This window comes from Plecotus auritus (assembly GCF_963455305.1).
Source record: "Plecotus auritus genome assembly, chromosome: 6".
Classification (NCBI taxonomy): domain Eukaryota; kingdom Metazoa; phylum Chordata; class Mammalia; order Chiroptera; family Vespertilionidae; genus Plecotus; species Plecotus auritus.
Window position 1 is genome coordinate 103,397,841 of NC_137773.1, and position 27,616 is coordinate 103,425,456.

Genomic DNA, 27,616 nt, shown 5'->3' on the forward strand with positions numbered 1-27,616 from the left:
GATAATTAGGAAGAAAGCGGGGAGGGGAGAGATGGAAGCTTAGGGTAGGGTAGCATTGTTTCTCCTCCATAGGCAGATGGTGTAGTGGATTTAAGAACCCAGATCTGGGTTTGAATTCTGGTTCTTCCACTTCCTTCTACGAAATTTTAGGCAAGCTATTTAGCCTAATCAACCTCAGTTTTCTCATCTGTAAGGCAGTACACAGTACCTACTTTGAGGGGTACTGTGAGTTGAGTATTGATTGAATCGATGCATAGAAAATGACTAGCTTTGTGCTTGACATGTAGTTAATAATGCCTTATAAGATGAGATATATATATTAATAATCTTATTGCTATTATGATGTAATTTAAAATTAATATAGAAATAGTTTAGTGACTTTTTAAAAAGTTCCTTCAGAAAACAGGTAGAATAGTGGAAGTTGTACTAAATTCAAACTCTTGACAATTTGGCTCCATTATGTAAGCAAAAAACAAACAAAACAGTTTTAACTCATGTTTTCTAAAACAAGGGTGAGCTCTTCCCCCTCTATTATTTAATTTAATTAAAAAGAAGATTAGTCCATTGGGGAATTGTAGTCATTGGTGGAGGGTTATGTCGCACAGTTAGATCTTCTGACTTTTAGTAGATTGGCCCCTCCCTCTCTCCTGCTGACTTCTGAATGAATCACTTGAAAGACTTTGGGAAGTGATAGATAAAAGGAGGGATTGGCCAAACAGCTGTTTTACTTAAAAGGGGGTTATGAGCAAGAAGAAATTGGGAACTGCCTTTACTATGCAATCACTATTTACTGTTAACTTAGATTACTAAGCGTTCAGTGTGGAGTCCTTGGCATCTAAATCTAATCCTTGTTCACAAACCATGAATTCTTGTTGAAATGAAAGAAAAGGTTAATAGAACAGTTAATGAATTGGTAGGAACACTTAAAATCTGATGGAAAATGTTAAGAGGCATTAAATATGTCTATGATTTCAGAATTGAAGAAGCAAAGTTTGACTCTCATTGAACCAAAAGGAAGATTCAGGGGCAGCACAGATTTTCGAGCCAGAGTTGCCCGCATTTCTATGCTGTTTGGCATCCAAAGTGCAGGGAGTTAACCACCTTGACCAGTGTCCCAAGGAGTACAGTTCTAAATAGAGCCCAGGCCTCCTGCCCCCCACGTACTGTGTTCTTTCTGCTACATGGTGTAATTCATAAGAAAGAACTGCGTTGTTTCGGTGTTAGAGAAATTGGACAGGGTTTCCATTTCAGGAATCCTAGTGGAAAATGTCTAAATTTAACTAGCTAATAAATAAAAAAGCTTTTCAAAGTTTTTAGCTTTGATTTTTAGCTCAGTTGCTTTGTGTTCCTTTTTGTTCATAGCCCCCACTTTGAGTAAAACTGCTGTTTGGCCAATATTGGACTTTGATTATCAGTTATTACAGTCATCGCGATCCACTGCTAGAATCTCTTTTAAGGCCCAGTTAGGACCCTTCTTCCAGGCTTCATGTGGCTGCCTTTCTGGAACAGGAAGAACCCCGACTTGCTTCTTATTTATAGCATATTTGTTCTGTTCTAACAATAATAAAGGAAAATCGGACTCAGTCATTTGAAATACCAGTTTTCCAACAATTGTTGGTGAATTTGTTTTAAATGCAGTAGACCTATTCAGACAGCACTTGGCTTTAAACGGAGGGTTCAGAACACCAAATTTTTACCTCAGCTCTTCTGCTTCCTAGTTTCTACAACTTTAAGCAAGTTGTTTAATTTTTCACAGCCTCAGTTTTATCATTTGTAAAATGTGGGCAGTTTTTTCATCAGAGTATATAGTGTAAGAATCAAATCATACGATAGAGGTAAAATGCTTTGCTATCCCCAAGACCTTATTAAAAAGCTAAGCTGTTGGTGAGGGACTGGGGACATCTTATTCTGGTGTAGTTTTCTTCTTGTCCAGATGCCAGGAAGGCTTATGATGGACGTGTCACCCAGTTTTCTTCCATCCATTCCTTTGTTCTCTGCAGGACTTCCTCATGGAAACTTTTATCATGTTTAAGGATCTGATTGGAAAGAATGTCTATGCCAAAGACTGGATGGTCATGAATATGACTCAGAGCAGGTAAGCCCGCCCGGGCAGGCCCGGGGCATTTGACTAAATACTGCTGACCCTTGAGCAACTTGGGCTGAACTGCGTGGATCCACCTATATGGATTTCTTTCAATAAAAACAGTAAATATATTTTCTCTTCCTTGCTCTGGCATACTTTTATTGTAAGACTATAGTACATGATACATGTAACATACAAAATATGAGTTAATTGACTATCTATGTTATCAGTAAGGCTTCCAGTCAACATTAGACTATTAATATAATCAGCCCTCTGCATCCATGATTCCCAACTTCAGATTGAAAATACTGTTTCTGACCCACAGTTAGTTGAATCCACCAATGTGAAACCCGAGAGTACAAAGGACTGACTGTAGTTAAGTTTTGGGGGAGTAAAAAGTTATATGAGGAATTTTGACTGTGCCGGGGTCAGTGCCCCTAACCCCTGTGTCGTTCAGGGGTCACTGCACTTGGGCCTGGTAATAGCTTTTGGACTTTTGTGAAGGCCTGTGAAATCCTTTGCCTCAAATCCACCATCTGTAAAGCAAGGCTCCTCCCACTTCCACGAGCCTGGTTTGTGTGCTCATGTTCCTGATTTCACCGGCCGCTGCCGTTGCTCTGACCCTGCTCTCTACCCCCTTCTCTCTACTGTAGTCTCCTGACCGAATCGTCAGCGTCAACTCTCCATGGCACCTGCCAGCGGCTCCATATGGTCTTCGTCATTCTGATGGTCAAAGACTTGGCATCCTGGCCCTGCCTGCTTTTCTAGCCTTATCCTCCACTCTTCCCTTCTATCTCCAAGCTGCGCTCCAGACAAACTGGCCGCTTCCCAGCCCCTGAACGTCTTCTGTCCTTCCCTTCACGCTGCTCTGCCACCTGCCTCACCTCCCCCTCACCTCTGGCTGTCACCCTGCCACTTGCTTCTTCAGGTCCTTCTCAGGTGGCATTTGTGAAGGGATCCTTTCTGACCTGGAGGTCATCCTCTCTTCCTTTGGTTTCCCAAACCTCTTTACCCCCTCATTGAATTTTCCATATTTTTTCCTTGGGTCAAATGGCAAATGGCCCCACCAAGGTTGAAATGTCATAAGACCAGGAACAGTCTCTTTCAAAGCAAAATCTAAGCCAGCGCTTTGTAGATTCTGGCCCACAACAAATACTTTTGAATGGAAGTGAAATGAACGAAATACATATGTTCTATTAAAGGAGCTTCAGAATTTTTAAAGAGGTGGATAAAGTAAATCATGATTCTCACCATTATTGTTAGCTCTACAAGGTCCTCAGACCTGACTAGAAAAGCTCTTCCCTACTCTATGCAGATAGAGAAACATTGCATAGACTTTGGATCAGGAGCAGAATGATAGAGTGCAGAGCCCAGTTCTGCATCTCGGGAGACCTGGCTTGTCCCAGCTCTGCCCTCAGGGGCTAAATTGAGATGCAGCCTTGAATGGGGCTTGTAGTCAGTTCCAGAAACTGACCTTCAGTGTCCTCTGCAGGCTGTGCTTTGTCATTGGTCTCTTAAGGACCTCGGTTGATCAAGTCCAGGTTTGCTTTGCTTTGTTTTTAACACAGATGGGAAGTGTTGCAGTGAGCATGAAGGTGCCTTTCTTACCCGTGTTTTCCTCCCCAAGGGTTTTCCTCCGTGCCATAAACCAGTTTGCTGAGGTTCTCACAAGGCGTTTCATGGATCAGGCAGGCTTTGAACTTCAGGTAAGCCTGCTACGTACCTAGTTCCTTGGATTCTCAGCCAAGAGAACCAGCTCATTTTGGAAAACATCACCTCAGATTTTACCATTTTCAAATGAAAAAGTTTTCTTGTCCTTTGTCCTTTCCTGAAGCACACATTTTTGTTCCTCTGTCCTCCACACATAGTCAAACAAGGTTTTTTCTTCTTTCTGTTAAAACTAATTGTTAAAAAAAAATAATGGCAGAAAATATAACTAAGCAAAAAGAAGGAAATTGAAAGACAGTCTTCTGCTGTTAACATAACCTATGTGCTCTGCCTACTGATGGTTCAGTTTCTAGAGAGTGGTTTGTATACACACTTGGTTGAAAGTCCAAAGTGATAACCAAGCAGGTGGTCACTAGCTTCACATTCATTCATTCATTCATTCATTCATTCATTCATCAACAAATATTAGAATATTTACATCTGCAGGGCCTGTTCTAGGCCCCAGTGAAGGCACTCAGGGCCCTGCTCTCATGGAGCTTACGTGCCAGCCTGCTCTCTGTTGGTGACGTGCTCTGCTGGGTCGTGTCTTTGTATCTGTGGAATGTTAGAAGTGGGGAGTCATAAGTATACATGTAGATGTGTGTAGGTATATATGTGTATGCATATCTGTATATACGTATGTATTTGTATGTATGTGCCAAAATGGAATTGAGCTGTGCAGTTCTTTGATAACCTCTATTAATCTACTTTATTTACTTTTTCTTTGATCTTCTGGATGATAGTACATATTTTTGCAATATTTTTAATGGCTGATACAGTCCATTGTCTGGCTCCTCCATGATTTATTTAGCCATATTCTCATGAACATTTAGATTGTTTCCATTTTCTGTTAGCATAAATAGCACTTGGAGGGCCTTCCTTGTTTTCAGTATTTTTAAATAGCCATGATTTATTTTGCCAGGATAAAGTCCTGAAGAATTTACTACTTCAGAAGTTTGGCAGAATGTTAGGGTTTTTCATACATGTTGCCAGACCATTTACTATAAATAGGTATGCTTCTTGGCAGCAGTTTGCCTTTATCCCAGGAGTAAAGACAAATATAATAGTTTGGATTTTTTAAAATTAATATTAACATGTGAGTATTAATACTGCGTCAACATTTTCAGGGCTGAATAATTGAATCACAAGAAAGGAAAAGAAGTCTTGTGGATTTTTTAAAATTAAATCCCCAGCAAGTGACTTGCTCCATATAGCACTGTTTTGTGATGACCCTGCGATTAATATCATTTTCCTTTTCTTCTCGCCCACATAACTAATTCTGAACAGCTCTGGAACAATTACTTCCATTTGGCAGTAGCGTTTCTCACCCACGAGTCCCTTCAGCTTGAAACCTTCTCTCAAGCCAAGCGCACCAAAATTATGAAAAAGTGAGTGTCCTCTCAAACTTGCTTAAGATTAGGTTGGTGATGATATTTTCCGTTTCAGAACAAGATTTTGGTTGTCACAGACATTACTGTCCACTGGGTACCATGTTGTTAGTGAGGCAGCTCTTATAAGTATTTCACTGATTTCCCCAGATTCACCACTTTTCCCAAGGCCCGCTTCATTTTCCCATCACCCATCACACTCTGTGGGAACAGCTGGCCCTCTGCTGGCAGCTTGTCCAAATTGCAGGCACAGTGCCCCTTCCTCATTAGTGCTTCACAAAGCTGGCTCCTTTGTGCCTCTCAGTCCCTTGGGCACAGAAGCCAAGTCTAACACATCACCTAAGCAGGCCTGCAGATTCCTGCTCGAAATTCAAAATGCACTCACGCATGAGAGTAATGAGAGCTCAGAGAAGCTTTCCATTGCTTTTGTCTTGGGTCTGTTTCGGAATTCGAGAGCCTGGAAACTCCAAGGCTGTGCGGTTAGGAAGAACTTGAGGAATTTATCATTTAAAAGCTGTGAAATTTCAGCTCTGCTCCCCCTTCTGGAGCATCTGGCATTCTAGACAAATTATTTAGCACCTCTACCTCTGGTTCCTCCTGAAAACACTTGCTGTTAGTGGCTCAGAGATGGAGATTAGTGATTGTGTTTTCAAAGGTGAAAGTAAAACTTATAGATTTCTTTGTGAGGTGGATATCAAAAGATGATAGATTTTTAAGATGGATACCTCAATCTCACTCTTTAGAATATCTTAAATGACACAGTTTCTTTCAAGGATAGATTTGATTTTGGTTGGATAACCGTAAGTGAAGGCATCTCCAAAGGAGGAATTTGACAAACATGTTTGGCGCAGTAGTCGCACCAGTAGACAAAAATGTAGAGCCGAGCTTGTAGGATGGTTGTAGGTCCCTGTTGGAGTCCCCTGGGAACGTTTGCAGTATCTGCTTTGACCCTCCTGCTTCTGGTTTTCCAAGCCCCAGCCTCGATCTGGCTTGGTGTGGTGAGGGGTAGCCAGGCATATGTATTCTTCAGGAGAGTTCCTGGTCATTCTTAGTCACTTCCCCCAAGAACCACTGTCTAGATCAGTGTTTCTCACTTTTATGTCCCCACTATCAACTCCTATAAGTAACCTTTTTAGAAATTGTTTCCTAATCACAACCCCAATGAATATTAACCCAATAAATATATGCATATCTGTTTATATACTACTTGTATACCTGTACTTTATTCATGAAAACAGCAGGCTTTTTTGCCCCCAAGCACCAATTTTCACCTCTTCGGGAGCAATATCCCCCCATTGAGAATGTATGTCCAGAGCTTTCCAATGCAGTATGAGACATGGTTACTCAAATAGAAGTATATAAATTCTGCATGGTCCTATTACTATATAAATCATACTCCACTTATTCTTCCCACTAGTATTTCTGTTTTTTATTTCTTTGCTTAACAGCAGCGAGAGTATTTCTCACTCTGCTCCCTTCGGCCAGTTTGTCAGCCTCGTCTTCTCAGTTACCCTCCAGTGCTTGCATTGGCCCCTCCTGCTGTTGAAGGTGCCCCCCCCCCCCACTGTGGGGCTCCGCGGGGCTTGGTTAGTTATCAAAACCTGCCTACCATTTGACCTAGCGAACATAGGATATTTTTATTCTCCTCATTTTATTATAGGTGCTTATTTTCACTGAAAATCATTCTCTTGCTTATGGTCTTTTTCCTAGATATGGGGACATGAGAAAAGAAATTGGCTTTAGGATTCGGGACATGTGGTATAACCTGGGTGAGTTTATGACTTTGAATGAGCCCACGCACACACCTGTGTGATGAGTATGTCATGATGGACTCTTTTTTAATTTTAATTCCAATAACCCTAAGATTAATTTGTCTGTGTGTTGGAAGTGAATGTTGACTCTTGGTCTCTTGTTATGACATTCACTTGTTGTCAGAATACAGTATGTAGTCACCCAGGTCTGGATGGAGTTGATCTACCCACATAAACGTATTCTTTTTCTCACGGGCCCTGTGGAGGAAGATTGTAACGCTTTACCTCCAGTGAAATTATTTTTATTTTCTTACTTTCATTTCAGGTCCCCACAAAATTAAATTCATCCCGTCCATGGTGGGTCCCATTCTGGAGGTCACATTGACCCCTGAAGTAGAGCTTCGCAAAGCCACCATCCCCATTTTCTTTGATATGATGCAGTGTGAGTTCAATTTCAGTGGAAATGGCAATTTCCATATGGTAAGAGGTGTAGACCTATAATTTTACTAATGAACATAGTCAACTCTTATTTATTTTCTTTCTATATAGAGAAGCCATAACCTGAATAATACAAAACAAAGTAGGTCTACAAATGTTCTTTTACATTTCGCTTTGTAAGGCAATTAGAGATAGAAGGATAGAAGCAGATATTCCAACCCAGGCTGGCCTCAAAGCAGTCTTTTCGCTACAGGAGTTTCCTAAAGCAGCCTCTATCCTATATAATAAAAGGCTAATATGCAATTTGTCCCCTCCCGAGTTCGACTGCCTCAGAGTTCGACCACCCGCTATGATGTGCACTGACCACCAGGGGGTGGTGCTGAACGAAGGAAGGCCCCAATCAGCTGGCCAGGCCTAGGGACACTACCTGTGCATGAATTTCGTGCCCCAGGCCTCCATTCTCCAGATAATTAAAATTGGACTTTGTGCACATTAACCCTATTTGTTGCAGCATAGTAGATAGAGTAAGGAGGTGAAATGGGGGAATGATGCAGCAGTCTCTAGTTTAGTGATCTCAGTGTACCTGATATATTTTCTCTTTCTTTTATTTTCTTTACCTACACCCTGTGTTAATATCGAAAGGAAGATTTTGCAGCTCTACAGCTCTGCAAAATCAGAAAAAAGCAATCCCATTGGCAAGACTCAGACAAGAACCAAAAATAAAATAGAAGATTAGAATCATTAGGCTATATTTACATGCATAGTTGTGATAACAGAATAATGTTTTGGGTAATTATTTTGTCCAAATGTAAAGCAAAGGATAAAGTAGCATGAGGCTACATTAGAAAGTTTTGATGGGGCCCCGGTGTGCTGTAATGGACAATGTGACAAGTGGTCTTCCTCTGTATACGCTGGAAGTAATTCACAGTTAAAAAGGGGTTGGGCAGGTCTACAAAGGATGGCCGGGCGTCACTCCTGTCCTCTTCTAAGGGTAAGACGTCTCCTGTGAAATTCTGACTCTGCTTTCAGTTTGAGAATGAGCTGATCACAAAGCTGGACCAAGAGGTGGAAGGGGGCAAAGGAGATGAGCAGTACAAGGTCCTTCTCGAAAAACTGTGAGTATTTCAGACACCAAACCTCAAGTTGATGACATCATTTAGAAGTGGACAAAAACAGGTTTCCACTGCACTTACAGACCCACTGATAGTCACAGAATCGTTGGGGTTACCACTTCAATTGGTTCTCGGTCTTATTTCCAACCTCTCTTTTTTCTGAAAATAACACTTTATCTGAAGAGCCACATGTCTGGGTTTATGCTAGATTCCCAGGATCCTCTAGGCTGGGCATTCACACACAGCTCACCAGAATGCCCATGGGATGCCCTGAAATGCCAGGCTTTAGGGAGAATAAAGACAGGAAAGATGATTTCTTTCAACCCTAGTAGAGGGATAAAAAGCATACACAAACCTTTTGGGCAAAGGTTCCTGTTTTTGTGGTATTGACAAGAAAACAAAAACCAACAAAAAAATACAGTTGCAAATTCAAAGAAGGGCACTGTGGGCTGCGATTCTAGGTGATGGTAGGGCTTGAGCTGAAGCTCTAAAGAAAACGTGGAACTGGAGTAATAGTGTTACGTGAAGGGGGTGTGTCTCCTCATCTGGCGCCACCTGCTGCTAGGACCTTGGACAGCGCTCATAAATGGTACTGGAATGACAGGATGACATGGGCATTTGTCTCGACTCCATCCTCCAGGCTCCTAGAACATTTCCGGAAACATAAATACCTCTCCAGCTCGGGAGAAGTATTCGCGCTCCTGGTCAGCAGCCTCCTCGAGAACCTCTTGGACTACAGGACCATCATCATGCATGATGAGAGCAAGGAAAACCGGATGAGCTGCACTGTCAATGTGCTGGTAGGTGCCAAGCCTCTAGGATGGCGGGAGGGCACTGCAGGCCTCCCCTGCACCACGCACATCAGTTCCAAGTCGATCTCACAGACACAAAGAGACCTAGGCCACTTTTATGGAGTCTGTTCTGCTGAGTCTAATGGAAACAGCCACCTCATCATTGGGCTTGCAGACACCAGCAGCCACAGACCTTGAGGATAAATTTGGAAACAGGGATGGAAAATGCAGCATAAGATCTTAACTCGGCTCTCTTTCTAAGGGCCATCCTCAACCGGTTTCTCTGCCTTGTTTACATGTCATTGCTTTATTGTTGGAATTACTAGGCACAGATGAACATGCATGAGAAACACTGTCCCATGAGTAGAGTGTTAGTGCCTGAAAACCTCACGATGCTAGAATTCTTCAGTCTCGCCTTTCCCTAGACAGGGACCTCCGACCTCAGAGGTTTGGGCTGCCACTCCTCTGCTTACTGTAAACCCAGACCCGCTGCCCCGTTTCCCTGAAAAAGCAGAGCACCAGGTGACGAGGAAAAGCCAGCTACCTGTCCCTTTGGAAGAGAGGGGGGGGGAACCTTTTCTCTGCCAAGGGCCATTTGGATATTTATAACATCATTCTCGGGCCATACAAAATTATCATCTTAAAAATTAGCCTGCTATATTTGGTCAAACATTTAATTAACTCACCCCTAATGCCTTGGCAGGGCCAGACCAAATGACTTCGTGGGCCTTTTAAGGCTCAAGGGCTGGAAGTTCCCCACCCATGATTTAGAAGGTTCCCCTCAAGTTCCTCAGAAGCATGGTTCTAAACAATCCTTCAACTTGTCTTCTGTGTAAATATTTTTATTTTCCTTTAACAAGTATTCCTGGGGATATTTGTTAAAGGCAAATAATAAACTCTTTGGAGAAGTGGCACTGTTGAAAAACCAAAGTAGCTATTTGGCCATTTTCATGGCAAATTAGTCAATAACTCTTGACTTACATTGGAATTTTGGACTTTTTTTATAGAATTTTTATAAAGAAAAGAAGAGAGAAGACATATACATAAGGTAAGCTGAAGGGAATGTCTGCTTTTTCTGTCATGGCTTTGCTATTTATTTTTTCAATCAACAAATACTAAGTTCCAACCCCATGCTTGCTGCTTTGAGACACCAAAAAGTATGTGATATTCCCCCTACCACTTGGAAGGGTAAAGTGTTTAAACAGATATACAGTAAGTGCAGTACAAGGGAGTATAGTGTTGTGGTTCCAAGGAAGGGTGGGAGATGCCGGACAAGGCGATCAGGAAAGTCTGCCCAGGGAGAGGCATGAGGATTTGCCTGGAATCCAGCAAGCCCTGAGCATGGACTACACTTGTACATAATTCATATGCCTTTTCTTGGGGGAGATTCCATAGCTCTTATTAGCTTCTCAAAGGGGTCCATGGCATACGGATAAATATAAGTAAGCACTACTGCCTTCAATGAAGAGTATAAGGTAGAGTAGATGGAATAGGAAAGACACACAGGCAGGAAGCAACTCCAAGGGTTAAAGGAATAGGAAGATAGGAAGCAAGGGATTCCTTTGCCCAGGAGGAAGGACTAGGGGGAGAAGAGATGGGAAAGCAGGCTGCGGCTTGGTTGTAGAATGAGCTGAATGCTAGAGCTGCTCCCCGGCGACTAAATGCCCCCTTCACCCAACCAGTGTGGCTCAGTGGTTGAACCTTGACCCAGGAGCCAAGAGGTCACAGTTCAATTCCAGGTCAGGACACATGCCCGGGTTGCTGGTTCGATCCCAAGTAGGGTACGTGCAGGAGGCAGCCTATCGATGATGTTCCTCTCTAATCGATGTTTCTACCCCTCTATCTCCTCTCTCTTCTTCTCTCTCTAAAAATCAATAAAAACATTTAAAACAAACAAACAAAAAAACGCCCCCTTCTTACCAGATACTTGTACAAGCTGCGGGATTTGCACCGAGACTGTGAGAACTATACGGAGGCTGCCTACACGCTACTCTTACACGCTGAGCTTCTACAGGTGAGTGGTCTGGGTTGCTCATTTCAACACAGTGCAGGACAAAACATAGCGTGTCTGCTGTCCAGTCCTTTGGGACCAAATCCTATGTACTTCGTGATTTTCATTGGAATGATCCTTTTTCAAGAGAGATCCTTTCATCCAAGAATATTTTTAAACCTTCTAATTAGGCACAGCTGATTTTCAGATCAAGGTCGAGAAAAGGTCAGTTATCATTGGATGAATGCATAAAGAAGTGATTCCACTGATTTTAAAATTCTTAGGAAGCAGAGTAGAACTTACAGGTCCCTAGTAATTAACACTATAATTGAAGAAACAAACATCCATCAATTAATAAATGTAAAAAAAATTTGTAAAACCACAGAGACATGAGTTGTAAGTAAATATAGTGCCACAGAAGAAGTTTTCTCTTCATACTCAGTAAGTAAATTTAGAGTGTGTTGTGGATATAAATACATCTATATGTCACGGATCTCAAATAATTACTTTATTTAAAATAATGTCACTTCTAAATGATGTTATCAGCTTGAGGTTTGGTGTCTGAAATACAGTTTTTCGACAAGGACCTTGTACTGCTCATCTCCTTTGGCTCTGACCGTTCCTCCGAGTTCAGATGCAGGAATTATTCTTTCAGCATCAGTCTTTCAATGACTAATAGACAGCATACCCTTCACCTGTCAGTAACAGAAGCTGTAATTTCTCACTGTTCTGGATCCATTCTTTCCTCGCCTTTCTTCCCATTTCACTAAAGGGGACACCTTCTACCCAGTTACTCAGGCAAGTACCTGTCATCATCTTTTATTTGCCCCCTCCCACATTTTCCACCAGCAAGAACTGTGGACCCTCTGTCCACTGTTTTAAAAAAGCTCTCCATTTTTTTAAAAGTTATGATATAGTTGACATATAACACTGTTTACATTTAAGGTGCATGTGTTGATTTGATACATTTCTATATTGCAATATGATTACCACCGTAGCTAACACCTCTATCATGTCACACAATTATCATTTATTTTTTGTGGTGGAAACAATTAAGATCTAGTCTCCTGGCAACCTTGAAGTCTATAATACAGTATTGTTGTCTGTAATCACTATGCTGTGTGTTGGATCTTTGGAACTTGTTTATCTACTGGCTACAAGCTTTTAACATTAAACTGCATCTCCCCAATGCTCCCCTCCCCAGTCCTGGTAATGACCATTCTACATTCTGTTTTCATAAATTAGGCTTAATTTATTTACTTTTAAATATATTTTTACTAGAGGCCTGATGCACAAAATTTGTGCAAGAGTAGGCCTTCCTTCTCCCGGCTGCTGGCACTGGCTTCCCTCTCCGGGGCCCAGGCTTCCCTTGCAGCCCCGGCTTCATCCAGAAGGACATCTGGTCTAATTAGCATATTATGATTTTATTATTATATATTGATTTCAGAGAGGAAGGAAGGGGGAGAGAGAGATGGAAACATCAATGATGAGACAGAATCATTGATCGGCTGCCTCTTGCATGCCCCCTACTGGGGATCAAGTCCACAACCTGGGCATGTGCCCTGACTGGGAATCGAACTGTGACCTCCTAGTTCATAGGTCAATGCTCAGCCACTGAGCCACATCAGCCGGGCTAAATTTGACTTTTTTAGATTCCTTATCATACAGTACTTGTCTTTCTCTGTCTGACTTACTTCACTTAGCGCAATGCCCTCTAGGTCCATCCATGTTGTTGTAAAAGGCAGGATTTCCTTCTTTCCCGTGGCTGAGTAATTCCATTGTTATATGCACAACATCTTCTTTTTCCATTTGTCCACTGATGGACACTTAGGTTGTTTCCACAATGAAAAGCTGTATCAGGAAGCTATCTTGACTATTGTGAATAATGCTGCAGTGAACCTGGAGTGCAGATCTCTCTTCATCCTGCTTCCATTTCTTTTCAATCCGCTTTCTAAAAAATCTCCATTGCTGCCATTCTGGCCCACGCTGCCATCGGCTCTCTCTTAGAGAACCACAGTAGCCTCCTGTTACATCTCTCTTTCTCCATTCTTTCCCCTAGCAATTAATTTTCTTGTGTAATTTAATATTTATTTGATACTAAAATAGTACATGTACATTGTTCTAAGCTTTATCATGAAAAACAGTAGTCCTTTACCTCACACTTCCCCAAGGCAGCTGTTCACCACTCATATTCAGATTTGAGGCACTAAAATCTTACTGCATATGGGTTCGAGAGGAGCCTTGTTGACTGTGGGATGATCAGAAAGAAGTCCTGGTATCTGTAGCCATAGATGTTTTTATTCGTGCTGCTCGGAAAATTAAATTCTCCTATCCTGGCATAGTAAAGTATGAGATGTGGATACAACTTTTTCCCCCAGACAGCTACTCACTAGGGTTGTGTGATATAGTCCATATTTTCTCATTCATACAAGATCCCCTCTTTATCATGTATTAAATCCCAGTACGGGGCAGGGAGAGTCTCTTTTTATTTTGTTTTATATACTTTTGCATTGGTCTCTGTCAATTCATGTATCAGTACCACACTCTTAATTATACTTTTTTAATATATATGTGTGTGTGTGTGTATATATATATATATATATATATATATATATATATATATATATATATATTATTGATTTCAGAGAGGAAGAGAGAGATAGAAACATCAATGATGAAAGAGAACCACTGATTGGCTGCCTCTTACAAGCTCCCTACTGGGGATCGAGCCCGCAATCCGGGCATGTGCCCTTGACTAGAATCGAACTCGGGACCCTTCAGTCCACAGGTCACTGCTCTAAACACTGAGCCAAACCAGCTAGGGCTATTAATTCTTCATAGTATGTTTTATTACCTGGTAGTTAATAAAACTGTCTTCATTGCTCTTCTTTTTCAGAGTTTTCCACCTAATTCTTTTTGTTTAATTTTCCACATGGACTTTGGAATCATAGATTTAAATTTTTAATTTAGGGAGAATTTTCATGTTTAGGAAATAGCATTTTCTTATCCAAAACTACGATATGACTTTCCATTGTTCAAGTGTGCTTTTGTGCCCTTCACTGGTGGGTTAAATTTTTCTGTATAGAGTCTTCATTTTCCTTGTTATGTTGATTCCTAGATACCTTTTCTTTTTAAGTTATGGTAAAAACACACGTAACATAAAATTTGCTATCTTAACCATTTTAAGTGTATAGTTCAGTGGCATTAAGTACATTCACATTGCTGTGCCTGGATATTGTATCATTTTGCATTTATTCATGTTGGATCCTTTTCTTCTATCTTCAGCATGATTATCTCTTCACGTGAAATCTACCTCTAAATTATTTCTAAATATGTCAGTTTTTTAACCCTCAAATTGACTTAATTCTCTGTACTTTTGGTAGTTTTTCAGTTGGCACCCTTCGTAAAAGCTTTGATTGTAAAGAATACATTCATTGTACACAGTGGCAATTTTACCCCCTCCTTTCCGCCTTTATACTCCCAATCTCTTCCTATTGTCTACTGTGCGGATGCCTGCAGTACACAGTACACAGGCGCTGTGCTGGCTGGCGGGTGCGCCTGGTTCCCCACTTGCGTGGGGATGCCTGGAGTGCGTCCATCACATGGCCCTTGTTTTTAAGCTGGCATGGATTATGTCTGGATGCAGTTTTTTGTTTCATGAATAAATCTAAAACGCAATATGGGTGAGTCACAGATATATGCAATTTTTCTGCACCTTTTAAAAACCAAATGTCTGTTAATCTCCTTTAGTTAATGGCTATGTCGCATTAATCTCTTCTGTTTGCTTTTCAGTGGTCTGACAAGCCCTGTGTGCCCCACCTGCTTCAGAGGGACAGCTACTATGTGTATACCCAGCAGGAGCTGAAGGAGAAGCTGTATCAGGAAATCATATCTTATTTTGACAAAGGCAAAGTGAGTGTGGGATCGCTTGTTTTGTATTTGGGGCGGGGGGAGGGAGAGAGGAAAATGGCAGCAAGACCGCAGTGCTCTTATGCCGACCAGCCAGAGCCAGTGCAGAACCCACCGTGAAGGCCATGGTCCCAGCAGACAGCCCTTACTTCAGACGCCGCAGTTCAGGAGTCGCCATGCCCGCATTTCTGACCACTTGGCTGTAAATTTTGGGGGAGTCCTATGTGCCCTCTCAGATCTGATAATATGCTAGAACAGCAACCACAACTTGGTAAAATGCTGCACTTACGATTACAGTTTTATCTTAAAGGAGGCAAATCAGGGCCAGCTGAATGAAGAAGTACCTAGGGCAGAGCTTCTGTTTCCCTCTCCGTGGATTCAGAGCACATCACCCTCCAGGAGAGCTGATGTGCTCGCCAGGGGGGAGCTCACGTGAGCCGCTATATGGAGTTATTATTGGGGTTTTATTCTGTAGGCTTGATTGATGGGATCATTGACCACATGAGTGAACTCAGTCTCCAGCCCACCCTTCTCCCTTTGGATCTGGCTAATATCATGTAGCTCAAGGCCCCAGCCCTCTAATCACATGGGTGGGTTTTTTTGGGGGGAGAGGAGCAAGACCATTCACCTCAGTAGCATAAACTCAGGTGTGGGTTGGAGGGTCCGCCATGAATAACCAAGACACTCCTATCACTGGGGAAATTCCAAGGGTTTAGGAGCTTCCTCCCAGGACTCAGGACAAAAACCAGACAAGTTCCTCGTTGGACAGTAATGACTCATGACTTATTCTTTATTATTCCCATATGTACCTTTGAATCTTGGTAGTTTTAACAGGAGAGAAAAATAAATTAATTAATGTAAGAAGGGCAAAAAAGATCAGTTATCTTGACGACACTTAGCCAACCCAATGGAGAATACAATGGGCAGCCTTCACTCTCCATAATTGTAATTTCCCCTCTGAAATATTGCTGAGGGCGGGAACCAGTGCTGTCACTTGCAGTGCATTCTCTAGAGATTGTTGGCTAACACCTGGTGCACATCCAGCATCCCGATCACGCCCTGCTGACCCCATACGCTGTAAGTAATGACCAACTTAGATGCTGACAGGGGTGAGAAGGTAAAATAAACATAGGAACTGGGCCCGGAAGTTGTGGTCTGTGGTCAACTGGAGAAAGCATGTCCACCTGAAATGCTTTTTTAAAAATTAAAAAAAAAAGAAAATTATAATAAAAAAGGGGTTGGGGGAGAAAGAAAAAAATGCATCTGCTATCAAACAAAACAGATCCCGATTTGACCAGTTTTTGGAGCCTGGAGAATTCCTGTGGACTGCCACGTCCAGCCCACATGTCTTGCTTTACCAGGGGACCTGTTGGTTACATGAATAAATAAGCCACATACTCATCATGATAAAATAGCTGCCATCTACTTAGTGCTAGTTTCTGTTTGGGGAGATTTCCAGACTTTTTTCCTAATTTACTTTTTCCCATACCCTACAAGGTAGATTTTACCTCTGTTTTACAGATGAAGAACTTACGGCTCAGGGAGCAAGTGTGTGTTCAAACATTTTGGTCTTCTATGTGGAGAGCGGCTACAGTGTTTGGACAGGTTCAAGCCTTGGACTAATGAGAGGGCACAGTCCTCTCATGGCCACGTGCAAGTCCCAGCTTGGAGGACAGAGCCCTCCTAGCACAATTATAGCCAACAGCTATAGTTGTAAGCTTGAACCTAGGGTCCAAACACATGGGCCCACGTGCCTGAACGTTGTGGGCTTGATAGAGTTCAGGTGCATGTAATTGAGTAGGATAGAAACCCACGAGAATGTTGTAAACATCTTGACCACGCCCTTACTTTGCCGCGTGGCATCTGGCTATAAAATAAAGACACGGCTTGTAGTCCTGGTGCTGTCACTAGCTCTCCATCAGAGAGGCTCTCCATCAGAGAGGACAGCGTCCCACCGAGACCCAGCTTTCATTCTCTTGTCTGTCTTTTCTCAATTCTTCACTGCGTGCTGGCGCAGCACACTTCTACACCACTTTACTCTTAAAAATCACTGAGGACCCAAGAGAGCTTTTGTTTATGAGGACTGTATGTGTTGCTACTTACACGCTTAGAAACGAAAACAATTGTTGAATATTTACTTATTTGTTCTTTTAACGATGATAGCAAGCCTATTACCAATTAAGATAAATCACATCTGTTTTTGAAAAATTACTATATGTTCCAAAAAATTAGTGATATGAGTGGCATTTGAGATTTTTGCAAGTCTCTTCAACATCTGGCTTAATAGAAGACAGCAGGATTCTCATATCTGCTTCTACATTCATTCTATTGTGGCATCCCACATCCTACAGCCTCTGGGAAACTCCACACATGAGAGAATGAGCGGTGAAAAAGGGAAAATAATATCAGTATTAGTAAGAAGATAATTTGATCTCATGGATTCCTGAGAGGGTCTAGGACAGTGGTCAGCAGACTCATTAGTCAACAGAGCCAAATATCAACAGTACAACGATTGAAATTTCTTTTGAGAGCCAAATTTTTTAAACTTAAACTTCTTCTAACGCCACTTCTTCAAAATAGACTCGCCCAGGCAGTGTGAAAGAGCCACACTCAAGGGGCCAAAGAGCCGCATGTGGCTCGTGAGCCGCAGTTTGCCGATCACGGGTCTAGGGGGCTCCAGAGACCAGGGACCACACTTTGAGAACCGCTGTGCTAGGCTGGCTCACTGTCCCTTACATAACTTGGCATTTGGTGAAATGAGGAGAGAATTCAACCCATTGATGCTGTTGACTGGCTTCTTGCACCAGGCCCAGCTGATCTGGCCCTGAAACTTCAGAGGGACACATTTGGCAAATGATGATTTTAAAATATTTCATTTTAAAATGTTTTACAACTGTATGAGAGCTGCACACACATTTCTTCAGCAGCCAGGAACAGTGGAACATGGCACCTGGTTGACAAGAGTGAGGTAGGAAATTACCAGATGCTGTGTTACTAATAGTGTCCACTTAAGAGGCATATTATGAAAAAAGCAGAATGAACAAGGGGTCAACCTGGGATGCTAGCCTCAGGCACCAAATGTGTAAGTTACAGCATTCGGCTGTAACTTACGAGATCATAAATGCTCCAAGGCATTTTCTAAAACTCTCTAAGTAGATAGTTTAGTTAGATATAGGAAACCAGTGCCCTAGAGATCATTGGCTAACACTTGATGCCCAGTTTCCACACAGCAGAACAGTTAGCCTTTCTTCCATTTCCCCTCCTCCCAAGCAGCCTAACTGGAAGCACACACTCACACACACACAAACACACACACTCACACACACACACACACACACACACAGAACTCGACCCCATGCCAACTTTCCCCTCCAGCAAGGCTTTCATAGTCTCAAGTCCTAGGCTTTAGCACGAGTCCCCACCACTTCCAAAGGTCTTTAGTCCTCTGCCCTTTAAGCTCAGTATTGCTTTGTTTGGGGACACATGGTGTTTGTTCTTCATGGTCTTGCAAACAGAATTACAGAAGATACCCCCTGGCAAGGCACCAAGATACAGTAGCTTTATGATGTCAATTAAAAAAGTTCAGTTGATCCAGGAAGTGAGGCATGTCGGGAATATCTGCAGAAACTCAACCCTCCTGATTCCTGACTCATGGCCCGTTACTTTCAAGTGGCTTTTGCCGCTGGATCAATGACTACTTTGTTCTCCACTTTTCTTTTTCTGAAGATGTGGGAGAAGGCAATCAAGCTGAGCAAAGAGCTGGCGGAGACGTACGAGAGCAAAGTGTTTGACTACGAGGGCCTTGGCAACCTCCTGGTGAGTCTGGGTCAGAATATGGCAAGCCTCCAGCAGGGGTGCTAAAGTGAGTGTTCACGAAAATGTTTTGTAAGCTTAAAGGAAGTCAGGATAAATTATGTTCTTTATTTTAAAAAGATTTTTTTATTGATTTCAGAGGGGAAGGGAGTGGAAGAGAGAGTTAGAAACATTAATGATGGGAGAGAATCACTGATTGGCTGCCTCCTGCATGCCCCACACTGGGGATTGAGCCGGCAACCCGGTCATGTGACCTGACTGGGAATCGAACCGTGACCTCCTGGTTTATAGGTTGATGCTTAACCACTGAGCCACACAGACCAGACAGGATAAATTATGTTTTTTACAATGGAAAAGTAAACCGTGCTTGAAATAAAAATGAAAACAATAAGGTCCAAAAGCTGTTATCCTTCTTTCTCCAGACTATCCCTAAAGAGGGCTCAGGCCCCTCACCTACCAACCTGTCCTCCATCTCTGTCTCATTTCTCTGCAGACCCTCCATGTCTCCACACCTCTTACCCTCACAGTCAGTTTGCTTTCAGTGAACACCAGGCATGTTTCAGATGTTTTCTGACTTCTTCTGTTCATCAAGACGACTTGCTCTGTAGCCCGCGTCCTCAGGTCCCTGCGGAAGGACGGAACTGCTCATCTTGGAGCCTTGCTTGATTTTCTCAGGAGTGCCATTGTGCACATCTTAGTTAAGTTGTAAAATGCTTCTGATTCTCACATTCTGCCTCCCCCCCGGCTCCCGAATGTTACTGAAGAGCTCTACTTTCACAGGTCCCTGAACTGTGTATTATGCCTGGCTGTTGGCACAGGTCAGCTATTTAAAAACCATAAAGCAATGCCCAGTGGTAGTCCAGCACAATATTAATTTGATCATTTTTGGTAGAGGAGTCACAAAAGTTCAGGTCATCCATTGTCGTGCAGTAATAATTTATTTGAGGAGATAGTTGTCAAGATCACCTTGAAAAGGTTTTGCCAGTGTGTTGGACCAGCCCCTGCCATTATGCAAACAATCAGTCATTAATTTCATAACTAAATCGAGTTGTGTTAGTAATGTAACATGTGACCCTTCGAAGGGACCTTGGGATAGAGACCTGTGCCTGGATAGGGCACAGCAGTCCTCACTGTTCTGCATTCTCACTTTCCGTGGTTTCAGTTACCCCCAGGCAACTGCAGTCTGAAATATTAAATGGGAATTTTCTGGTGGAAAAAAAACCCCAACAACAACAAAAAACAATTTATAAATTTAAATTGCATGCCATTCTGAGTCTGGTGATGATATCTCACATCATCCCACTGTATCCTACCTGGGATGTAAATCATCCCTCTGCCCAGCGCATCCACACTGCCTGCCCTTCATTCACTTGGTAGTTGTCTGGGTTATGAAATCAGCTCTCACGGTACCACGGTGCTTATGTTGAAATAACCCTTATTTTACTTAATAATGGCCCCAAAGCGCAAGCGTAGTGATCCTGGCAATTGGGACATGTCAAAGAGAAGCTGTAAAGTGCTTCCTTTAAGTGCTTACCTATACAGACAGTATAAGGTATATTTAGAGGGAGAGGGAGAGAGAGACACAAAGACCAGATCCACATTACTTTTAAGATAGTATATTGTTATAATTGTTATATTTTACTATTAGTTATTGTTGTTAATCTCTTTCTGTGTCTAATTTATAAAGCAAACTATCATAGGTATATGTATGTATAGGATAAAACATAGTATAGACAGGGTTCAGTACTATCCGCGGGTCAGGCATCCACTGGGGGTCTTGGAAGGTACCCCCTGCGGACCAGGGGACAGATGTGGTAACACAGTCATGGTGGTAGGGCTTGGAGCCACCGCTCGGGCCCCTATGTATGCCTGCCTGCCTGGCTTTCTTTAAGGCTGACTCTGAGCTCGGGCTGGGAAGCCTCTCTGACGGGAAGAATTAAAGATGGCCGGGGAGGGCAGGGTTGGGAGGGGAGGGGTGCCAGATATTGAAACACAGAACGTTACCTTCACCTTTGGGCACCTGCAGCTGAACCAAGGGCTTTCACCGAAACCACCTGCATGAACTGGAAGGTTCTTTATCTTCTTTTATCATTTATCTCCACTTAACTGCAACCGCCTTCGTTAATCTCAACTCGCTAAGGTCCTGAGCCCCCTTCAGGGGTCTGTGAAAGCTGAGCAGTGCCTCCGCCACGGCAGAGTGCACCCGGTTCATCCTTCGGCAGACAACTTCAGGGAACGCAGGCCTCCACGGCCCGGTCGTGGGCCCAGGTCCAGACCTCCTGTCCAACAAGAGGATAACGTTGTGCGGCAAGATATTTTCCAAAGACCTTTCATTTCTCTGTGTTACATGGGAAACAACAAAGTAAATAGATCTTTTTTCTCTCCCCCCAACTGTGCCCTTGTAACCTCGCTGTGGAATGTCTTGTTTTGTTTTCCAGAAAAAAAGAGCCTCGTTCTATGAGAACATCATTAAGGCCATGAGGCCGCAGCCAGAATACTTTGCTGTGGGATACTATGGACAGGGCTTCCCTTCTTTCCTACGGGTAAGGAACCTGAGGGTGGTCTCCACGCCATTAGCCGTGCAGCCTGAAGGAGGGAGGGCTTCCTCTCTTTCCCAGATGGGCCTGGGGTGCTGTCAGCGGGAGGCCCGTGTTCTCACTGTGGGAGGTCGGCAGGGAAACCGCTTCCTGAGCGGCGGCCTCTTCACCCCACACCCGGCCACCTCTGGGATTCTGGCAGCTCTTTTGTAAAATGACCTTTCCCAGGTGGAATGAAAAGGGGAAAAACAGAACATCCTCCCTGGCTGCTGCTGCGGGTCAGGCCAGGGAAAAGTGCGGATTGATGCATTTGGTTGTTTATTTTATTTCCAGCCCAAGTGAGTTTGAAAGCAAATATCCCAAGGATAAGACTGCAAAAGTTTTGCAAAAATAAAAAAAATCTTGTTGTAATGGTAAGAAAGGACTATGTTTTTCCCTTCTCAAAACTTTCCATAATGTGAAAATTTTTACAATCTAAAAAATAAACAAACCCTCTTATTTCTCCCACAAAGAAATAAGCTTCTTTCAGCAGCACTTAGCAATGTTTAAGCATATATTGTCCATCTTCCTTCCCCTAATTAAAAGAAAAAGAAAAAGTGGGCAAGGACTTTACATTTATTACAGTGCCTAACAAGGAGGTAGTTTATTCATTCATTCAAAACCATTCATCCATTCACATAATCCAGGCACATACGAGCATTAGAGTTACAGTGCTGATTATAATTCGATATGGCCCTTGCTCTCTTAGAACTTTACAACCTAATATTTGAGATGCTAATTAGATAATCACATAAACAAATATAACATTGAAACTGATCAAGACAGGTATGAGTTTGTTAACCAGAGACTAGTTACCCAAGTAAAATAAAAACCTACATTCACATAAACATACAGTGCGGTGAAGACTTGGGGTGGGGGTGGAGAGCAGTTGCCGGATGCAGGGGGTCAAGGAGGGGCGAGAAAGGACATCTGTAATACTTTCAACAATAAAGGCAAATTTTAAAAAAATGTACATGGTGGTTTATAGCACCATTTTTCATACTCATCCAAGACTGGATAAGCAAACGATGATGCAGCCATACAATGGAACACTATTCAGTAATAGAGAGGAATAGGCTCCTGATACACACAGCCGTGCGGATGAGTCTCAGGTGCATTATGCTAAGTAGAAGTTAGACTTCAAGGTCTACATACACTGTGATTTTATTTTTATGACATTCTGGCCAAGTCAGCACTTACTATGGGGATGGAAAACAGATCAGTGGTTATCTGATAGCTAGGATGGGGGGAGACTGGGCTACAAAGGCATGGGGACATTTTTGGTTGTGATGAACTGTTCTGTATCTTGATTGTGGTCAGAGTTGTATTTGTCAGAACTCACAGAATTTTATACTGAAAGGGTAGATTTTACTATATGTACATTATACCTGAATTTGTTTTAAGTCAGGAACAACTTCCCAGGGAATGTCAGCTTCGGCTGCACTTTGAAAGGGAAGCTGGGCATGAAGGAGGGAAAGAGGATAGGACAAAGCATGTCGAGCACCGGGCACAGAGGCAGCTGGGTGAGCCAGGCCGATGAGGCAGGAGGTGGGGGAAGGGCATGCAGGCCTGGTGACGTGGGTGCTGTTGACATCCTGAGAGCAGTAGGAGCGTTGCAGACTTGGTGTTGGCAAGGTGATAGCTTTGGTGTGGAGAATGGGTGGGAGGTGTGTGTAAGTAAGCCACTAGGGTCTAGTGAAGATGTCAAGGAAGAGATGACAGGTCGGCCTAGGGAGGTGGTTTCAGATAGAAATGGAGATATTAGAATCATGGACATGAAGTCACAGTATTTGATCATTGACGGGATATGTGGGTGAGGAAGAGAGATGTCGAGAATGATTTCCTGGTTTCTGGCCTGCATAACTGGAGGGCAGTGGAGCCACCACTTAGGAATACACAAAGGACAGAGTCATGGAGGAGGGGATTAATCCATTGAATGACTTCATTCAGTTCATACAGTGTGTCTTGCTAATATAGGCAGGGGAATAGAACCTAAATGCCCTTGTGAGTTATATACAATTTCCCCAAACTTAGAGTATGTAAATTACATTATCTTCTTCCCCCATCCCAGCCAGGTCTCTCTCTTCTTTCTGGCAATGGCACCTCTGTTCTTCCTGCTCCGGGGCAGTGATCTCAGAATCCTTGTTGACTTCCCCATCTCTGTTGTCCTTCACGAAACACCAGAGTCCAGCACCAGATCCTGGCGCTTCTCCTGCCCCACCTAGTCCTGTCTCGGATTCCTGCAGCTGGAGGTGTGCTCCACCATCAGATTAGGTTGTCTGCACCACCTCTTTCATCACGTTGCTCTCTCCTTCCAGAACTTTCAGTGATTTCCCTGGGATTTCTGCCTACCTCTCACACCTTTCACGCTCTGGCTCTCCAAGCCCTTTCTTCTACCTGAACTCCACTTCCTGTCCTTGGGCCTTACCCCTCCTGTCACTGACCGTGTCTGGGTGTTCTCTCCCCTGTGTCCCCTCCCCTCACCCTATCTGCCCATCTAGGCCCAAACAAGTCCTGTGTTTTCCTTGAAGCCCCGTCTCACGTTGAGCTGACCTTCTGCTTGTCTATTCCTTTCACAGCCATTGTCCACTTCATGCAATTAGTGCTTTATTATATTCTGATCCTTTTCCCGGGTAGTTTTGCCTGAATGAGGAAATTTTATAATGCACGAATCAGTCACATACATCTTTCTTAGCTTGGACAAATTTTATCACCTATTCCAAAAGTTGTGGGAATTTTCACTGCCTTCAGTGTTTGGCCTAGAAGGTGTATTGCCAAACACATTATTTACACTATCTAAAATTATCATATTTACTTATTTGTTACTCATTTTCTATTTCCACCGGAAGGTAAGATTTGTGAGAGCCGGGTCACCGTATAGCCTGGTGGCTAGCATATTTACTATTTGCTCACTACATACTTGTTATGTGAATGGATGAGTGATTTTTTAAAAAAAAAAAACACAAAACATTTTACAGAACAATAATGCCCAAGTTTCAGTTTAAAGTGGATCCTGAGTGGGCTGCCAATCGATACTAAGTTCTCATCTGATCAGATGAGCAGAAACTTTCAAAACATGGCTATCCTTGAACTTGCATGGACAAAACCATTCCTGTGCCTGGGGCCCAGGACACTTTTTTTTTTTTTTAAGTCCATCCACAGTGATCTTCAGGATTGGCTAGGGACTGCTGTAACTTACTCCTGTTGCTATTACTCTGTCACTGTGTCAAAAGATATGTTGTCTCGATTCTCTTTGTACTTTCATGTTCCCCATGGCTGAGTCACTCAGAGTGCTGGTGCACAAACTGTCCCTGGACCGTGATGAGATAAGGGGCTTGCTGAAGATAAATTAATGCACTTTCTTCCCTGAGAATGCCTTACTGTGCAAAAGATCAGCTAAACTGAACATCATTCCTGGCAATCATGGACCTAGGTTAGGGCACAAGCTCCTTATACTTCCTGTGGGTCAGTGTAGACTGCAGCAGCTGTGGTTACTGGGCCAACACTGTGAGAAGCACTGCCTATGACCAGATTCCCAAGTAAACCAGGAGCCCTTGTCAGATATGATGGCTCCTGTGAGGCACGTAGTAGGTATTCAATGAGAACTTGATGGTAGGTTGCACTTTGGCTGGGATGGCTTCCTTAGGACCAAGATCTCCGGTTGTCCCTTCATTCCTCATGTTTAATTATTCCCCTCGCTGTCTCTGACCTGCAGAACAAAGTCTTCATCTACCGGGGTAAGGAGTATGAGAGGCGAGAAGACTTCAGCCTGAGGTTGCTGACCCAGTTCCCCAATGCCGAGAAGATGACCAGCACCACACCCCCGGGCGAGGAAATCAAGTGCTCCCCGAAGCAGTGTATCCTTGCACAGGGAGACCTGGCCCAGAGGCTCCGTACCGTAACCTGCGGCAGCCCCGCCCGGCCGGGAGCTCAGGGTTCCATCCCGTCTCTAAACTCATTAAACCACGTAGACTCAGTGCCCAGTCTGTATGAAAGCTTTGAGACCCTAATGTCCTCATCTCGTGGTTATGACGTAATCAAAGCAGACAGATGACAAACAAATCTTGAATATGAAAGGATATATTTTAGAGCCACATGGGAAGCTTGAAGAGAACAGACTTTCTGTTCTGAATTCTGGATAAGGACATATAGCTCTTTTTGTATAACATACCATAACTTATTGAAAAATCAATTACACGCATTCTCAAAAAAAAAAAACTAATACTAAGGGCTCCATAACAAAGTTACTTCTAAAGCTTTTTCATGGGTTTTATGCTAAAATAAAGATGTTAAAAACTGAACAGTGTTCTAAAAGGGGTAGATAAGGCAGAGCCAGTGTGGCATGGTAGTAAGAAAATGGGCTCTGGAGGCAAACTGCCTGGGTCTGAGTCCCAGCTCTATCACCGTCATCTTGAGCAATTTACTTAAGTTATCTGTGCCTCAGTTTTCTCATCTATAAAATGGTGATGATCATCATTCTTTCTCTTGGAGTTCTTATAAGGATTGAATATGTAAATATATGTAAAATACTAGAAACAGTGCCTGATACATAATAAAAATTCATATATACTAGTTATTATAGACATAGATTGGTAAATGGCTATAGAAAGAGATAATAATAATAATAGTTCAATAGACAGACATACCTTTAAGAGTAGGAGTGACCTGTTAACACATAGTGGATGCTTGGAACACAAAGGTCTTCTAGGATAAGTCCTTGGGTTATGGGGGCTCAGGAAACAACAGAAGTGCCTTCTTGGCGTGGCAGTGAAAGAGGTCTTCAAGAAGTGGACTTAGAAGCAAGAGCCTGGTGCTTGGCCTTCAGTAATGTCTGCAGAGCCATTTGACCTTGCCCACGTTGCCTCAGTTATCCAGGCCGTGGCTTTTTCCTCTACAAGGCTGAGGGTGACTCTATTTTCCCTAAGTACCTAATGGCACTTCTGTGAGGATCAAAATAAAAAGGAGGCAATTTAGCCGAAACCGGTTTGGCTCAGTGGATAGAGCGTCAGCCTGCGGACTGAGAGGTCCCAGGTTCGATTCCGGTCAAGGGCATGTACCTTGGTTGCGGGCACGTCCCCAGTGGGGGGTGTGCAGGAGGCAGCTGGTCGATGTTTCTCTCTCATCGATGTTTCTAACTCTCTATCCCTCTCCCTTCCTCTCTGTAAGAAATCAATAAAATATATTTAAAAAAAAAAAAAAAAAAAAGGAGGCAATTTATAAACTCTAACAGCATAAGCCATAGTAGTGGTTCTCAGATTCTCAGATTTTATTACACAGAAGAATCCACACACACAGATTCTAGTTCAGCGGCTGTGAATTCTAATTCTGCATTTTGAATGAAGTCTTCTGGTGACTGCGGTGCAGGTGGACTGCACACTTCACCTGGAGAAAAGCTGGTAGTTCTAGACCCACGTGCCTTAACCTGCAGTTTAGATACTAGAGGCATTGAAACCGTATACCTGCGCTGGTGAAGACAGTGAAAGTCATTTCAGAGATTAGATCATTCCGTCAGAGAAGGAGGCCTTACACCTGAGCCTGACTTCATTTCCCAGTGGTGTGGTCTGGGTTTTCTCAGATCCTCAGATTCTCCATTGGTAAAAGATTAATAACCTGATAGTCATTGTGTTTACTGGAGATAAGATTTTTAAAACACCTCATACAGTGCCCAGCCATGGCCCTTGGTAAACAAATGGTGTCCAGAGACTGGCTACTTCAGAGGAACGTTGTCCAAAAGAAATGATTTTAAAAGTTTCTTTAAAAAAAAAATATTTTATTGATTTTTTTACAGAAAGGAAGAGAGAGGGATAGAGAGTTAGAAACATCGATCAGCTGCCTACTGGGGATGTGCCCACAACCAAGGTACATGCCCTTGACAGGAATCGAACCTGGGACCCTTCAGTCTGCAGGCCGACGTTCTACCCACTGAGCCAAACTGGTTAAGGCTAAAACAGTTTCTAATCACTTTTTAAAAAATATTTCATTGATATCTATGTTCCTCTATTTTCCTCTGGGAAGGTTGTTTGCCAGGTGTCTGACCAAAAAAATGTCCTAGGTTGAT

General features: G+C 42.9%; 1 protein-coding gene across 1 annotated transcript in view; it reads left to right on the plus strand.

The window, feature by feature from the left end:
* The window catches only part of DOCK5 (dedicator of cytokinesis 5), a 227,492-nt gene that overhangs the window by 177,341 nt on the left and 22,535 nt on the right, over positions 1 to 27,616 (plus strand). The window contains exons 29-41 of the mRNA XM_080674976.1: positions 2,001 to 2,095; positions 3,711 to 3,789; positions 5,078 to 5,178; positions 6,889 to 6,947; positions 7,255 to 7,409; positions 8,397 to 8,482; positions 9,120 to 9,279; positions 10,278 to 10,318; positions 11,194 to 11,284; positions 15,053 to 15,172; positions 18,896 to 18,985; positions 21,421 to 21,525; positions 25,274 to 25,415. Coding sequence (XP_080531102.1) covers positions 2,001 to 2,095; positions 3,711 to 3,789; positions 5,078 to 5,178; positions 6,889 to 6,947; positions 7,255 to 7,409; positions 8,397 to 8,482; positions 9,120 to 9,279; positions 10,278 to 10,318; positions 11,194 to 11,284; positions 15,053 to 15,172; positions 18,896 to 18,985; positions 21,421 to 21,525; positions 25,274 to 25,415 — 1,324 coding nt within the window. The remainder of the gene's footprint in view (positions 1 to 2,000; positions 2,096 to 3,710; positions 3,790 to 5,077; positions 5,179 to 6,888; positions 6,948 to 7,254; positions 7,410 to 8,396; positions 8,483 to 9,119; positions 9,280 to 10,277; positions 10,319 to 11,193; positions 11,285 to 15,052; positions 15,173 to 18,895; positions 18,986 to 21,420; positions 21,526 to 25,273; positions 25,416 to 27,616) is intronic.